The sequence below is a fragment of the Mus musculus genome, chromosome 12 (genome assembly GCF_000001635.26).
Source record: "Mus musculus strain C57BL/6J chromosome 12, GRCm38.p6 C57BL/6J".
In the NCBI taxonomy this organism is placed as follows: Eukaryota; Metazoa; Chordata; class Mammalia; order Rodentia; family Muridae; genus Mus; species Mus musculus.
This window is the reverse complement of record NC_000078.6, coordinates 24,491,994-24,509,896: the sequence shown is the minus strand read 5'-3', so window position 1 is coordinate 24,509,896 and position 17,903 is coordinate 24,491,994. Positions and strand designations below refer to the sequence as shown.

Sequence of the window (17,903 nt, the reverse complement as noted above, 5' to 3'; positions counted from 1 at the left end):
TAGATTCGGCCATGTTCCTGCCTTGATGATAATGGACTGAACCTCTGAACCTGAAGCCAGACCCAATGAAATGTTGTCCTTTATAAGAAGTGCCTTGATCATGGTGTCTGTTCACAGCAGTAAAACCCTAACTAAGACAGAAGATAACTTTTATGTTACAACTAGTTTAATAAATGGCCACAATTCACTGTAAAGTCTAGATCATTCTGGATTGCACCAGGAGCCTCCTCCCTGAAAATCTACAGGCAAGCACCACAGTCAAACTCAAGCAGTCACGAAAAAAACGCCTTTGTCTTTCTGCCACACAAAGTGAATTTTAGTGTCTCATGTCAGGGTCCAGGGCTCACCTTGGCTTTCCTTCCACTTGTACGAACTGGGTTTTTACAATAGGCCTGTTTGCTCTTCTGAAGGTAGCGCTTCCAAAAATTGTGTAAGACTTCATTCTAAGAAGGAAGGAAACAAGTGATGGTGACATCCACACAGGCACATGTACCACACAAGCTCTCACACTCTATAGATGGCCCGGATCTAAATGCCTTCTTACCTGTTTCTCCTTACCAGGGACATGGGAAAACCCAATAAATAACATTCCATTTTGTTTTTCAGTGCTGGGGATTAAACACAGACCTCAAGACATACTTCTACTCTTAGAGTTAGGGGAGGGTCCACTCAATCTCACTTTTCAGACGATGATAGCTAACATCTAGCTTCTTACCTTTAGTTCTGGGCTTACTCCGAGGGTCTCCAGGGCTTTTGCTTGGTGATAAAGTATGCACTGGAAACCTTCACACACATACCAATCCCAGCCTTTCTCTAAAGGACAAATAACAGGCTTTAGACACACATATTCCTAACTTACTATGATGCTCCTACATAATGCAATCTCTGTGGACATGGGCCTGAAGACTTCTATTTTGGTACCTCAAATAGTTTTCTTGTATGTACACGTGTACACTTTATGTATACATGTATGTTTTGTGTGTGTGTGCACTCTGTGTCTATTTGCTGTATACACTGTGTGTATATATGTACATTTTATGGATGTATTTGTACATGCTGTGTATGTGTACATGCTTTAGTTTTTGTTTTGTTTCGCTTTTTAATAAGGTCCCACTATGTGACTGTGTGCAGCGGGGAACTTGCTATGCAGATTAGGTGGCCTCAGATTTGTATCTGTCTCCCTAACTATGTTTCCAACTCCTACGTGCTGAAAGCATAGGCATCCATTACTATACTCAACCATGAATAGCTTCTTTCTCTTTTTAAAGATTTATTTATTTACTTATGTATATGAGTGTTTTATTTGCGTATATGCCTGCATGACAGAAGAGGACATCAGATACTCCTATAGATGGTTGTGAGCCACCATGTGTGTACTGGTTGGCTTTATGTGTCAACTTGACACAAATTAGTCATAGGAGAGAAAAGACCCTAAGTTGAGAAAATGCCTCTATGATATCTAGCTGTAGGGGTGGCATTTTCTCAATTAGTGATCAGTGAGGAAGGGACCAGCCCATTGTGGGTACCATCTCTGGGCTGGTGGTCCTGAGTTCTATAAGCAAGCAGACTGAGCAAGTCAGGGAAGCAAGCCAGTAAGCAACACCCTTCCCTTGGCCTTTGGACAAACTTCTGCCTCTAGGTCCCAGCAGACTTAAGTTCCTGCCTGGCTTCCTTCAATAACGTACTATAATCTGGAAGTATAAGCCAAATAAACCCTTTTCTCCCCAACTGGATTTCTGGTCATGGTGTTTTATCGCAACAATAGAAACCTTAAGACAATGTTGTTGCTAGGAAATGAACTCAGGACCTCTGGAAGAGCAGCCAGTACTCTTAACCACTGAAACATCTCTCCAGCCTGAGAGTTTCTATCTGCATATTGTTTTTTCCAATCAGATGTATTTGTGTAAAAATGCTAAAGTTAAGCATTTTGTTATTATACTCAGTTTTTTAAATTATCTATGATTGTTCTGAAATGTTATCATAAAAGGCAGAAAACTGCCTATTTGGCATGTTTAAAAATAGGTGAAATGTATGTTTGTTTGAGATTTTTATTTTTGTTTTTGTTTTGTTTTAGTTTTGAGATAGTGTCTCACTATGTCACCCAGGTTGTCCTGTAAATCAATACATAGACCAGGCTGGCATGGAACTCACAGAGATCTATCTACCTAGACCTCCTAATGCTGGAATTAAAGGCTTTGCCACCGTACCCAGTGAGATTTAAGGTTTTTTAATGTGTATTTCACAGTGCTCAAAGCATATGTGGAAATACATGGTCACTGCATCCACCAGTTTTCTGTTCCATTTCAACACATATTTTGGTTGATGAATACTCAAATGTCAAGATAAATAAATAATTTCTAGTGGTCAGGAAAGGGCAATCCACACATTCAAGAAAACAGACTCACAATGGCACTCTGCTTTTGTGAAAATGGCTCTGGGTTAGAAACTGAAAATAAGAAATCTGATACATACCAGTGCCTAGGTACAAGATGTATCCTAAGTATTTGTGTGTTGTGTTGTGTGCAGTGTTTGTGCATATGTAAGTGGGTTGCATGTGGCTACGTGTGTGTAGGGGGTGTAGATCTGTGATCAATGACAGGGTCTTCCTTGATCATGCTGAATCTTTTAAAAATTACTATTACTTCATTTCATGTATATGGGTGTTCTGCCTGTATGCATGTATATATGTACCACATACAGAAGCCTGGTGCCCTTCCTTGAAGAAAGCATCGAATCCCCTGGATCTCAAATTATCGACAGTTGTAAGCCATCATGTGGGTGCTGGGAACTGAATGAAGATCCCAGAAAAGCAAGTGCTCTTCACTGCTGACCATCTCTCCAGCCCTTCCACCTTTATTTTTTTTTTTAAGTACACTGTAGCTATCTTCAGACACACTAGAAGAGGGCATCAGATCCCATCACTGATGGTTGTGAGCCACCATGTGGTTGCTGGGAATTGAACTCAGGACCTCTGGAAAAACAGTCAGTGCTCTTATCCACTGAGCCATCTCTCCAGCCCCAACCTTTATTTTTTTTTAATGGGGTTTCTCAGTGACTTTGAAACTTGTGGATTTAGCTAGGATGGCTGAGGATCTACCTGTATCTATTCCTTCCAATACTGAGGTTATAAGAAGCATGCCATAATTAGAAGCTTTTACGTATGTGTTGGGGCTCTGACCTCCAGTCCTTGTACATTAGGTACATCACTGATGGAGACATCTTCCCAGCCCCTAAATATTTTAAATGGACTTATTCTTCTGAGCCTCACAACTCTAACAGATAATAAAGAAATTGCCAGAGCAGTCAGAATTATATGTTTAGCTATGGTTAACAACCAATTTGAGACAATGTTATAGTGGGTGAAGACCCTTGTATTTTACCTGCCATGGCCAGACAATCACAGAAATTCATTCAAAAGCATGCTATCAAAATTCCTCACACATGGTTTCTGAAGTCTGTTATTGACTCCCACGTAGCTTGTCTGCACCCTGTGAAGACTCCAACTCCTTACACTTACCAGAATATCAGGGCTTCCTGTCCCCATTGACTAACCAATCCTTCCTGGGCAGAGTCTCAAATATAACAAGAAGCCTATAATTTCTGATGCATGCAGAGGCTAAGAGGAGTAAACCCTCCGAGTGGTACACATGCACAAGGTTCCCACACACTGTCATACAAATGTAGAAACTGACAATGTTGCATTTTACACTCTCTGTACTCTCCTATGTATATACCAATGGTGTCACTGTTTTCCTTCACAGGTGACAATGCCATGACTCTGGCATTGACTAGGAGACACCACTTAATGCAGCATCCAAGGTTCTGTAGACATTAAGCGTGAACTACACATTTTAACTATTTACATATCTGGGTTACAATTAATCGTGTGTTACTCTAATAAAACTGAATAAAAACCAACCAGGTTTTAGCCTGTAAAGAGTGACTACTGGGCTGGAGAGATGGACAGTTCAGTAACCTGGGTTTGGTTCCCAGCATCTACATAATAGGTCACAACCATCTGTAACACAGTCCCCTGGCCTCTAAGGGTAGCCGCATAGACATGGTACAGACATACATGTACACAAATACCTACATACATAAACATAAAATAATCATTTCTTTTAAAGTTACTATTAAAGGCTAAACAGAAATCTGTGTTAGTATTTTGAGCATTCCCTGTTATTTATCTAAGAATGTCAATGTATTTCACATACATATTTCATGTATGTCCTTATGTGTATATTCATACACATGTATACACACATATTTGTATGTATATTTTCACAGCTACCTTTTGTAGAACTCTTTACTATCACCATTAGGTCAGTGGTTTCCAACTTGAGAATCTATCTGGTCCTAGTTACTCACAAAAAGACAAAAATGCCAGCCAGATATTTCCAGATCCTTCTCAATAATGGCACACTGTAAGGAGTCAATGGATCAGTACTCTCTATAGCTATTTTAAAGAAAGATAACCTTTCCTATTCTCAAAAGGTTCAAACGTCAACGTGGGAAAGTGTTCTAAACTGAATATGGTGTTGACCTAGCCCACTCTGAGACGCACTCAGCTGAACCATTTCAGAAAATCACATCACTATTCATGGCACAGCACAGGACACAGGCCAGGTACAGACAGCTAACACTCACTACCTTCTGCAGAACAGCCGCCCCTGAAAGAAGAGTAGCTTATGGACAACATATACTTCAACACATTGCTCCCACATTTACCCCAGCAGCAACTTGACTTTAAGAACTTGGATTTTCTGTCATTTTGACTGGAATTTATTTAAATTCACTCTGTGCCCTCACATCATGAAAGGAAGTGTGAGGGAGCCTCGCCACCGTGGGGCATCTGTGCTCACCATGCTTGCTTCTCTGTCTCAGCCCCCTGTTGATGGAGTTGATCTTGGTGTTGGGGATATCTGCAGCGCTCACCACTTCCTCAGATCGCTGCAGGAAACACAGACAGGCCATGAGGAGGAAATCGCTGTACCCTGAAGCACACCTTCCAAGTACACACTGGGAAGTGTCCAGGAACCAACCTGAAAGTGACTGGACAGATGACTGGGAAAACATACTATGACAGTTAATCTTTATGCTACTTTTTCATTCAAAAAGACTTTGGTTCCTAAAAGAGCCAGTTACACAGTTAAACAAACAAATAAACCTTTACTTTAAACTATGCAATTATATTGCAATTAAATTTGAATTTAAAAAGCTGGGCATGCTGGTGTATGACTTTAATCCAGCATTTGGGAGGCAGAAATAGTCAGATTTTTGAGTTTGAGGCTTGCCTGGTCTACAGAGCAAGTTCCAGGACAGCCGGGGTGCACAGTGAAACCCTGTCTTGAAAACAATAACAAAACAAAACAAAAATATATTAAAAGATAACTTCTATTTAATGTTTAAAAAATAATGGGAATCAAACAAGACCAAAAATAAAATACTCATTTTTTATCCATGCAAAATACACTTTAACATGACAACAACTTATGGTAAGAGATAGAAGCACATGCCCTAATCCTAACACTTAGGAGGTGAAAGCAGGAAGATCAAGAGTTTGAGGCCAGCCTGTGCTACATGGACCCTCCCTCAAAGCAAACAAAGACAACAAAAACAAGCAACTCCCTGAGTCCCTGCCACCCAGGGAGGCTCAGCCTCCTTCAGCTTGGCTGTGTGAACATTAATTCAGAAAGGATTTTCATTTACAAAAGTAATGGGTGTGGGGAGCATGCCTTTAATCCCAGCACTAGGGAGTCAGAGGCAGGGCCAGCCTGATCTACACAGTGTGTTCCAGGCCAGACAGCATTACAAAGTAAAACCCCTATCTGAAAAAAAATAAATCAATAAAAGCACTTTTTATTTCTAATAAAAAGAACTTTAAAATGGTAATGGTACCATTCATAACAAACTGATCAGTACCAACAGCTATCAAAGGCAATTATCTCACACTGACTTTCTTGCAACCAAAAACAAAATACTGAGTCTTATTTCTGGAGAAAAATAAAAAATTTAAAATAATGAATAATATTAATATATTTTTCTAAATTTAAAGATTGAGAATGAAGCTTATCTTAATTTTTTTGGGGGGGGGGTTCCAGATAGCCTGGGAAAGCCCTTGCCCTTTAAGCGCTAGAGTTCTAGGCCCTACTACCCCTTGCAGAGTAAGTCTCATAAGAATAAAAGGTACAAGATGAGGAGTACCCCAGCAACCTAAGATGCCCAAATCCTAGTCCAATCCCCAAGAGCCAGCCTGGGCTGCATGAGACCAATCTCAAAGATAGTAAGAGACATGCCTCTGACTATAGGATTTCTGGGTGCAGATATTGTTATCAAAGCACTATGATATACGGAAGAGGCTATAGTGAGAAGATAAGACATGCCAAAATAACACTGAAGTTATCTAGAAAAGATAACTGTCAGAGGTGAAAGGGGCTTTACACTTGAACTATGTAAGACATAGAACAACAAAAAACTAGAAGGCTAACACCGCCATGGTTAGATCGTGGAATATTCACATACTTAATAGAAAGCTGTGACACTTTGAACCACACAGTAGAAACCACCAAGACAAATACTCAGTAGTACTCGCAAGCATCCCTATCCCTTTCCATACACTGAAAAACAAAAGACTGGACGAGAGCTGCTGAGTGTAGACTGAGAGTGTCGGTGACTTGGGCTTCCACATAGTTTTCAATCTCCTTCAATGAGCATGCACTGTTCTTACAAAATCTATTAAACTCACATAATTTAAGCCCATACTAGTATTAAATACTTAAGGATTTTCAAAAAAAATATATGTCATCTAAACTGGCCAGATTAAGGACCTTAAGTTCTTTTTCCTGACTAAAACACACCAGGAAAAAAGCCTTCCACACAGAAGGCTTTGCTGGGATTGTACACAGTGCCAAGAGCTTGAAGAATCACACACAGTGCACTGAGGGGAGAGGAGAGAAGCAGACCGTCAGGAGAGCTGTATCGCAGCCTCCACCTGTCCCAGGCTACTGACTCACTGGTCATTCTTCACCCACTGAACTTCAACAGCACCACACTACACAACTCCAGGAAGCACAGCTGAACACTATTCTGTGTGCTGAACATGCCTGGGTTAGTGTAAAGCCAAGAGTAACAATTGAAGTTGTATAACTTCCCTCGGGTTTGCCTATTGTGTGGAGGGCAGCTTCTCAGGGTCACAGCCTTTTACAAAAACACATTGGGACCAGGGCTGTAGTTAATAGGACACTTGTCCAGCACACAGAATGTACTAGATCATGCCCCTGAACAGTAGGAAAAGAAAAAAAAATGTCATACACCTTCAAGAACTGTACATCCTCACTCCCTTGGGTTGAGACTCTTAAATATAGAGCTTAGTAGTAATATTATATTTGTTTCAAACTAAAAATGATGGTAATTGACTTAATCAGACCAAACCAAGAAACATCAAAGATAAAGATAAAAGAAGTCATTAGTTACGGCTATTCAATGCCTATAAAAATAGTGCCCTGACTCCATCTGCAAATGGAGACTCCCCCATTATGACATCCCACTCCTTCACTATGTTTACATTTGAACCACACTATAAAATTAACACTGACTAAACCACTGGAGCTTCAGTGAGCATCAAAGCACAGGATAAACTGCATACATTTCAAGTGTAATCTGATGCATTTGTGTACATGAGCATTTATATATCTCGATGGGACATGTCTGCACTGCCATGATCAAGGAGATCACTGCTCCCTCATTGCCCAGTGTTTTAGTTAAGTATATATCTGGGCAATATCCTGTCTGACTAACGAGGAAGCAAACAAGCACCTGAGCTATAGACTAAAGAAGCCACCTCAAAGGAACACCCTGTGTGGGGCAGGAGGGACAGCTCAGGGCCGAGAGCATGCCCAGGTCTTGCAGAAGACCTTTGGGTTCCATCACAACCATCCCAAACCCAGCTCCCCCTGCTGGACTCCATAGACGCCTACACTCACACGCACATGCACATACCCATACATATACATACCTTTTAAAAAGCAAAGTGCTTTGTGAAACTGAGTCATCTGCTAAATTAGCTATGTGTCTTAAGGTGGCTTTTGTTGTTGTTTTACATCTTCTGCGCAGATTTTGAGTTGTCTGAGGTGGGAAGGCACGTCAGTCCCTATCATGCTCTACGTTGGGGCACAGTCTCTCTTCCACCCCAGCTAGCCCTTCTGAATAAGTGCTGAAAGCAGTGCTTATTCCTTCTTGGCTCTGCACTTCCAGCAAATCCTTCCCTATGAAAAACAGTCATGGCACGTTTAGCTAGTCCAGCATCAGGCTGTCCACACTCTGTTACTGGCCTAAAGGTATGCTCACCAGACCAGGACCTAGAACTTTCAGGGTGGAGATGGCCCCGAACACCATGACTACACAATACAGAGTGACAATCTTTAGTTTAAGAAACAGGCATGATGGGGTTAGAAGACTCAGATTCAAGTCTTGTCCCAAGTCTTTGTACTCCTGTGGCATTAGCCACAAACTCAACTGTGTCAGGTGTGGTGGTGTCAGGTGTGGTGGTGCGTGGCTTGGATCCTAGCTCTCTTGGATCTCTAAGTGGGAGCCCAGTCTGGTCTCCATAGTCAGACTCTGTCTTAAAACAACAACAACAACAAAAACCACTAATGACTCCTGAGCCCTGCTTACTCTCTCTGGGCATACTGTTGTATCTCACAGGTTGTTGTGAAGCAGAAATTACATACTGGATGAGAAAGTACTTGGTAGGTTGTGAGGAACTACACAAAGATACATGGTAAGGAAGCCTGGTTCCAATATGCCCAACAGTCCCCCTGCATTCTAACACTCCATCCTCCAAATCTCTAAGCTGGTACAACACATTAAAAACTAATAAAAATATCCTTCAAGTATAATGTTAAATACTTCATGTTGGGCATGGTGACACATGCCTTTAATCCCAGCATTCAGGAGGCAAAGGTAAGCAGATCTCTGTGAGTTCTAGGCTGGCCTGCTCTACAAAGCAAGTTCCAGGACACCGAGGCTGTTATATAGAGAAAACCTGTCTCAAAAACACCAAAACCAAGCAACCAACCAACCAACCAAACAAACAAAAAACAACAACAAAAAACTTCCATATGCATATAGTGTAAATGAAACATTCATTTATAAATGTGACTCAACGTAACTTTAGAAGTTCATCACCAATCTAGTTTGCAAATTTCTTAATCTAAGACTGTGCTCTTAAAGCCTGTTTCTATTCTTGGAATTCAGCCATTGAGTGAGTGATACCGATGCACTGTTTAGGAGTCAGGCCACATACCACCCGGAAACTTCAATTTTGAGAACATAATCAAGTTCGTGAATGGCACATTACTTACATCTGTGACATTGTGGCAGGAAGTACAGTAATATTTGCCTTCATCGGTAAGGCCCCAGGAGACAGCAGCACACTGAGAACAGCGGTCTCTGAACGCTTTCTGTGGAAGATAGAAATCTGTTATTGTCGGGCCAACACACTGCACCATGGTTCTGAACTCTACTTCCAGTGTTCCTGGCAATTTCATCCCCCCAAATTAAAAAACAATCAAACTAAAAATACACAGACAGTATCTATAAATAAGGAGAATTTAGTCTCTCTCTCTTTTTTTTAAGATTTGTTTATTATTATAAATAAGTACACTGTTGCTGTCTTCAGATGCACCAGAAGAGGGCGTCAGATCTCATTAGGGATGGTTGTGAGCCACAATGTGGTTACTGGGAATTGAACTCAAGACCTTTGGAAGAGCAGTCAGTGCTCTTACTGGCTGAGTCATCTTGCCAGCCTGAGTCTCGTCTCTTTAGTAGCATGAAATGCAGTAACTATTCCATAAAACTACTGAAATATACAGAGTGAGAACAAAGAAAGAAAGGTGGACAGGGCTAGATTGGAAACAAAGATATAGGTAAACTCTCTGGGAGAGCTGAGGGAGAAAAGGATGACCCACCGTATGGATGATCAAAGCAAACAAAGATTGAAAACACTGTTGACTTTTTCTTTGGGGCACTGAGGCAGATGTGTCGAGTTTTGATTTATTCATCCAACCATATAAAGGGTATCAACTGTATGAGTACCAAACGTTTAACTGGGTGCTTAGGGGTTCTACTGGAAGCAAAAGGAGCATATGGTCCACTTATGGTCTATATGGATTATAATTTTAGGTTTATCAATGTATTATATAGACATTATTACATTTGTCATGGATACAGATAGTATCTACTGTCTACCTTGAGTCCCTCTATCATTATTCTGTCAGTGCACACACAGAGAACTGGTTCCTAATTCTTTGGTGTTTGACTTATGGGTCAGCTACTGAATACACCCATCATGTTCACAGTGCATGCAAAGTGCAGCAGCTTCCTAACCACTCTTACAGTGAGGTGTGGGCACGTGTGCTGGATAGTTTTGTGTCAGCTTGACACAAACTGAAGATATCTGAGATGAGGGAAGCTCAATTAAGAAAAATACCTCCATACCATCAGGTGGCAGGTAGGCCAGTAAGGCACTTTCTTAATCAGTGATTGATGAGGGAGGGTCCATCCCATTGTGGGTGGTGTCACCTCTGGGCTGGTAGCTCTAGGTTTTACAGAACCTGGTAAGCTGACCAAATCATGAGGAGTAAGCCAGTAAGCAGCACCCCTCCATGGCCTCTGCATCAGTTCCTGCCTCCAAGTTCCTGCCCTGTTCTTTAGATGATGAACAATCATATAGAAGTGTTAGCCCTTTTCTCCCCAGCTTGCTTTTTTGGTCATGGTGTTTCATCGCTGCAATAGAAACCCTAAGATAGCAAGCACATTAGAACGTCCTCGGCAAGAGTCTGGTGTCCGTACCCTAGACAGGCTGACAGGGATTACTTGGAGGCAACCCAAGTTCCAGGTCCTGCTCTTCCTCACGCGCAACCAGCATCAAAGGGAGCTTTGCTGGGTGGTCTCCTCCAAGGAGCCACGGGGGTGGCCAACCCACAAGCCCACAGTTTCATCCTCTTTCTGGCCCACGGCCCCTCTGAACAAACACTCCACCCAATCCCACCCGCAACCTCCCAGAGCGGACAAGCAGCCAGGTTCCGGGGCCCAAGTGGCCACCGCCCCTTCGCTCCGCCCCCTATGCGGGTCACCGCCCCGAGCCGACGCCTGCCCTGGGCGCTGCTCCTCCTCCTCCTGGCTATCCCTGGCCCATTGAGTTAGGGAACGCGAGTGGGAGCTGCACGCGTTCCTCTAGGTCCTTACCACCTCCTCCACATCCATCGAGGCTCCGCTGCAGACACCGTTACCCAAACAGCAAGCGCCGCTTCCGGGAGAGACGGGGAGAGCGCTCCGGTCGGAAACACAGCCTCTGCCTTTGCGTTCCAGGAGTCTTCTGTGCTGCCCTTGTGGGACTCAAGACCCAGGTTTCTGGCAGGCAGTACAGGACCAGGACCAGGCCCCAGTGACAGAGCTCAGACCTACGAGGATTTTCTGTGGTTTTGTTTTTGTGGCTCTGGCTTTCCCGGAACTCAGCTCAGGAGACTACACTGGCCTTGAACCCCACCTGCCTCTGCTTCCTGAGAGCTGGGATTAAAGGCGTGTGCCATGACTTCCGGCTTCTGGGTTTTACAAAATGTGTTCTCAGTGTTTGAACACAGGTTGTTGAACTAGAACTGGTTGTCTATTTGAAATTTTTTTTAACTTCCCAGATCCTAGGAACCAAACCCTCCTAGTGCATGCTCGCCAAGAACTCCACACCACTGAACATCCCCAGACCAAGATTTCTAGTCATAACTCTATTTCTTTCTTGTACCTTCACCTCCTCCTGTGTAAAAAATATATGTTTGCCTATGAATATAATTATGTCTCGTTTAATAAATTCTTAATACATTTATCTCTTGTTCCCTCGTTGAACACACTAATCCCCTGCTTCATTCCATAAACTAAAGTTGTTTTAGATTTTCCTGTGAACAAAATAAGTCTCCACCTTTGTGAACATTTATATCTGTTTATTTAATTGTTTTTGCTTATTTGTTTCCAGACAGGGTTTGTCTGAGTAGTCCTGTCTGTGTTGGAACTCACTTTGTAGATCAGGCTGGCCTTGAAGTCAGAGACATGTGTTTGCCTTTGCCTCCTGAGTGCTGGGATTAAAGGCCTGTGCCACCAGAGCCTGACATTTGTTTTAGATACTAAAAATTCTTTCCAGGGGCAGTAGAGAAGAGCTGAGATGGATTTCAGATGATAAGGTCCCCAGCAGGGTAGGCTGGGATATGTCAAGGATCCTGCAGCACTCTGGAGAACAAAGGAAACTCTTGATATTATAGATGTTAGAGGGAAAGGATCTCCAAGCCCAGAGGAGAGGGGGTCTCTGCAATTTGCAAATTAATGAAGGTACTAAAAATAAAGGGTCATAATTTAGAAAGCTAAACCTATTTTGCCTCCTCCCACCTTGGGACTACTACGTGCTAGGAGTTTAGTAGTTTACAGAGGTACTAAATAAAGTGAGGCTAATTGACTTTAATATCAATACTATGGTAGGAAGAGACAAAAATAAGAAAATCATGGGTTTGGAGAGATGGTTCAGCAGCTAAGAGAGCACTGGCATCTCTTGTAAGATTTCAGTTTGATTCCCAGCACCCACATGGCAGCTCACAACTATCTGTACTCTAGTTCCTGGGGATCAGGTGCCATTATCTACTGACGTGGGTACCAGGCACAGACATGGTGTACACATACATGCAGGCAAAACATTTACACACATAAAATAAAAATGAAATAGGGAAGAATAAGGAAGACATGTTAAATGCAGTGAGAGGGGTGGTCTGGAAAGGTCTCACTGAAGAAGGATCTTTAATGCAGATACACATTTTTTGTTTGAGAATCTGTTTTATGAAAAACCCTAAGCCAGTACATTTAAATTTTCTTTCCAAACAGGGTTGCTCCGTGTAGTCTGGGCTGTACTGGAACTCAACCTGTAGACCAGGCTGAACTCAGAGATCTGCCTGCTTCTGCCTCCCAAATGATTACAGGCTTGTGCCACCACTGTCTGCCTACATTTGAATGTTTCAAAGGAAGCTACTTTTTTTCTTTAAGAAAACAACATTAGCCAGGCGGTGGTGGCACACACCTTTAATCGCAGCACTTGGGAGGCAGAGGCAGGCGGATTTCTGAGTTCGAGGTCAGCCTGGTCTACAAAGTGAGTTCCAGGACAGCCAGGCTACACAGAGAAACCCTGTCTCAAAAAAAAAAAAAAAAAACCCAGAAAAGAAAAAAGAAAACAACATTATTTAAAAATATACAAGAAGAAATAGAAAAATCTGAATAATCTGATAGCTACTTCAGAAATTGTCTTAGGGCTGTGACGTCACTCAGTGGCAGTGTGCTTGCCTATCATGTGGAAGACCATGAGCTCAAGCTCTGAGACTGGAAATAAATGAATAATAGAAACATCAGCAAGACAAAGAAAAGACAAAAAGTGTTGACACTCCTCTGCTCAGGAACGGACTTACAGAACCAGAATTCTATATGAATCAATAATGAACAGTTAAAAATGGGCAAGAGACAAGACAGTAGAGTATGGTAGTGCTGCAGGTCTTTTTTTTTTTTTTAAAGTTTTTTTAATTAGGTATTTTCTTCATTTACATTTCCAATGCTATCCCAAAAGTGCCCCCATACCTCCCCCTCCGCATCCTGCTTCTTGGCCCTGGCGTTCCCCTGCACTGAGGCATATAAAGTTTGCAAGTCCAATGGGCCTCTCTTTCCAATGGTGGCTGACTAGGCCATCTTCTGATACATATGCAGCTAGAAACAGGAGCTCTGGGGGACAATAATAGTGGGAGACTTCAACACACCACTTTCATCAATGAACAAATCATAGAAACAGAAACTAAACAGGGACACAGTGAAACTAACAGAAGTTATGAAACAAATGGATTTAACAGATATCTACAGAACATTTTATCCTAAAACAAAAGGTAATGCTGCAGCTCTTAATCACAGCTCCTCTGGAGGTTGGGGCAGGAGGATCATAAGTTCAAGGCCAGCCTGGGCAACTTAGCAAAATCAAAGTAAAAACAGAGCTACAGAGGGTAGATGTAGCTCAGTTGGTGGATCATTTCCCAAGCAAGCACAAAGCCTTCCATTTAGTCCCCATCTCTGTGTAAAACAAGATATGATGCCATACATACATACATACATACATACATACATACATACTTGAAATCACAGCACTCAGGAGGCTGAGGCAGGAGGATCATGAGTTTGAGGGTTACCTAGGCTACATAATGACACCTTGCCTCAAAAAAGGAGAACAAAATGCACATGGGGAAGAGCAGTGATGGAGAGAGAGGGGTAAGTTCTGGATATAAGCAAAAGGCAAACCTGGTAGGTTGGGTGAGAGAAGAGTTAAGATGGTCTGGACCTGTCAGCATCTGACCTGCTGTGAGAAGATGGTTAGCCTTTACTGAGGCAGAAAGTCTTCAGCATCCACACACAGTACAGTGGAGGAGAAAGCAGGATTTCGTTTGGGTGTATGTCTTAGTGGTTCTTGTCCCATGTTCATGTGGGGACTCTGAATACCACGCTGAGTAGGTGAGTTGGATATTCAGGGGAAGAGGCACCACCGTGGGTATGAATTTGAGGATAAAGACTGGAGGATATCACTAGGGTAGGGGTATCCAGACAGGAAAAGGTCTGAGAGAGAATGTCCTTGATGCAGAAGGAAAACCAGCAGCATGAGTATCCTGGAAGCCAGCAGTGTCCCTGAGGAAGAGCCACCACCCTCAGCAGATGCTCTTGAGACCTGCAGTCAGGGGAAGATGGGATCTCCTTCCCATCTACTGGATGACGGATGGATCTAGCCACAAGGGTCAGTAGGGAGTAAAGTAATGTGCTGGCTAATCTCCATTGGCAGCTTGACTGGATTGAGAAATGGTTGGGAGACCAGTGAGACACATGTCTTCGAATGTCTGTTTCCAGAGATGACTAACATGTGTGATAGCAACGGAGTGAGGAAAGACCCTCATGAATGTAGGCAGCTCCATCTTAATAAGCTAGGGACCTGGAGGGATCTGAAGTGGGAGGAGGGAGCTCCCAGCTCCCACAAACTCCATCATCCTTCTCTGCAAATCCTTCTTGCTGCTGTCATTACCAAAGGACATCAGACCCCGTCTGCTTCAACTTTTCAACATGATTCATACCAGCAGGCCTTTAGGGAGCCTGCAGGCTTTTAACCTTACACTTGGGCTGCATCTTTGAGCCCCTTGTTCTGAAGCTTCCAGCTTCTTAGATACAGAAGCCATGAGGTTATCAGGGTCCTGATGTGCAGACAACCATTGCTGAATCACCCAGCTTCCAATGAGCACTAAGGGTGCCCAACCTTCTGACACTGCAGCTTGACACTGTCATCTACAAAGTTTACACTCAAGAGCTGAACAATCAAGTTACCAGAAAAAAAAATCCACAACTATAAGCTGATTCAATACATCCTGTATTAGGCCTCCACCATTGTGGGCTGTACACCTGACAAACTTTCTCACCTTATATTTCTATAAGACTTCCACAACCAAACTATTTCTGATGGAGAGACAGAAGCAAAACTGGTCTCATTCTCTAATTGACTAGAATGAAAACTCAAAACAAAATCAGGGCTAACTCCAAGACAAGACACTGGAGTAGAGCTACACTTACTCTCAGGATTCATGTACACGGCTGTCCGTGCTGAATCACGATCATCCATCCTAGCAAATGGCTGCCAAAGTACTCATGTCTGGAGACATGAGCATGCTTAAGTGCAGGAACAAACTGGCTAGATTAGTAATAAATCCGTAGAACTTTTTGAACTGCTAAAACACACACACACATCCTCATAATGTTTTAAATAAGCTCACAATTTTTTGTTGAGCTTCATCCATACGAATTTGTGTGAGCTACATTTGACCCACAGACCATGAATTGTACATGCCTGTAAGCTGATTCAACACATCTCCTATCATATGTCTGTGTGTGTGTTGTATTCTATCAGTGTGTGTGTGTGTGTGTGTGTGTGTGTGTGTGTGTGTGTGTGTGTGTTGTATTCTATCAGTTCTGTTGCTCTAGAAAAACCTGAGTACTGAAACCAGCTTCAGTGGAGAGTTGGGGATGAAAGTCTTTAAGAATGTGTTTTAGGAGCGGAAGAGGGAAGTGAGTCGGACCAGGCTAGGCTCGCTAAAGGAGAGGCACCGCAGAGGGGCAGGCCCCCGTCGCGTCGCGATCCGGGATGCCGAAGAACACGGTGTCGTCGGCCCGCTTCCGGAAGGTGGACGTGGACGAATATGAGGAGAACAAGTTCGTGGACGAGGAGGACGGCGGCGATGGCCAGGCCGGGCCCGACGAGGGCGAGGTGGACTCGTGCCTACCGCAAGGAAACATGACAGCTGCTCTGAAATCCCCCCCACCCCCCACTATTAACACAAAGAGCCAGGCAGTGAAGGACTGTGCTGGCAGCTACGTCTTGAAGGTGCTTATCTCTTTTAAAGCTAATGATATTGAAAAGGCAGTTCAGTCTCTGGACAAGAACGGTGTGGACCTCCTAATGAAGTGTATTTATAAAGGCTCTGAGAGCCCATCTGACAACAGCAGTGCTGTGTTGCTGCAGTGGCATGAAAAGGCACTTGCTGAGGGAGGAGTGGGGTCCATCGTTCGCGTTTTGACTGCAAGGAAAACCGTGCAGTCCAGCTGGAACTGGACACCACTGGACACCGTTCACAGGAGTGGGAGTTGCTGGTACAAAGACCAAAACAACCAAATGGCACCGCTGCCCTGTGGGTAGCATCTGTCTCTCTCAGCTTTGCCTTCTTGCTTTCGTTTTCATATCTGTAAAGAAGAAAATTACAGTTTCCTTTAATGAAAATTGAAATAATGCGGAGAAAATTTTGTCTCAGTGGAGGTGTTTGATTCTTTCATAATCATGTCAATAATATGTATCCCATTCTGTAATTTATATTCAAGCTTGATTGTGCAGTTTCTAACTCTGTTGACTGGTTTAAGGGTTTTACTTTATTTTTAACCAATACTGAGAAATGTGATCAAAGTTGAGGCCAGTTTCCTAACTCATTGCTGGTCAGGAAGTGATCTTTATTTTTAAAAATGAGAGACTGGCAGCTATTAACATTGCAAAACTGGACCACACTTCCCTTATTTAAGCAAAATGTGTTTCCAGAGCAAGTAGTGGGTGAGCCCCACTACCAGTTTCCAGCTTTCTTTCCGCTTGCCTCCAGATGATGCTATAAGTGTAAGTGTGCTACTTCCTGTTAGCATCCAATTTTCATGGCCTCTCAATCTCTTTGTGGTGACCCAGGGTCCGGAGCAAGGAGTCTTACTCTATATAAATGTATTTACACAATATAAGCGCCTCTTTGGCACAAACATCCCATTTCCTTCTGGTAATAAGGCTGCCTGGGGAAACAGTCCCAAGTCAGAGACAGGCCTCCAGCAGCCTCTGGATGAAATACTTTCATCAGAAATAAAGTAGCTGCCTTAGCCATTACACAGGTGTTCACTGGAACATTTCCTATGATTTCCCGAGGACGTCTTCAGTGCTCTTCAGGTAATGGGGATCTCAGAAGATTTGGTTCTGATCCAAAGACACAGTCTGTGTTTCAGCTCAGTGTTTTTTGTTTTGTTTTCAAGACAGGGTTTCTCTGTATAGCCCTGGCTGTCCTGGAACTCACTCTGTAGACCAGGCTGGCCTTGAACTTAGAAATTCGCCTGCCTCTGCCTCCCAAAGTGCTGGGATTAAAGGCGTGCACCACCACGCCCGGCTAGCTCAGTGTTTTTTAAGAAAGAAAAATGCCACATAGTAAAAGAAAAAAAGTGTTTACTTCTTTGGACAAACCAAACTGATTCTCAAAAAATGACTGGTGCTTGTAAAAAGTTATTAC

At 43.0% G+C, this 17,903-nt stretch overlaps 1 protein-coding gene and 1 pseudogene across 2 annotated transcripts in view; one reads left to right on the top strand and one right to left on the bottom strand.

Annotated features, from left to right (window-relative positions):
- Positions 1-11,316, bottom strand: part of Taf1b (TATA-box binding protein associated factor, RNA polymerase I, B) — a 59,991-nt gene extending 48,675 nt beyond the window's left edge. Inside the window, exons 1-5 of one of the 2 annotated variants that reach the window (NM_020614.2) lie at positions 11,248-11,316; positions 9,363-9,461; positions 4,863-4,950; positions 716-813; positions 348-443 (exon numbers count right to left, since the gene is read on the bottom strand). In NM_020614.2, coding sequence (NP_065639.2) covers positions 348-443; positions 716-813; positions 4,863-4,950; positions 9,363-9,461; positions 11,248-11,265 — 399 coding nt within the window. In that variant the 5' untranslated portion in view covers positions 11,266-11,316. The remainder of the gene's footprint in view (positions 1-347; positions 444-715; positions 814-4,862; positions 4,951-9,362; positions 9,462-11,247) is intronic. The other variant, NR_028341.1, reaches the window with a different exon arrangement.
- Positions 16,150-17,637, top strand: Gm16372 (predicted pseudogene 16372; annotated as a pseudogene).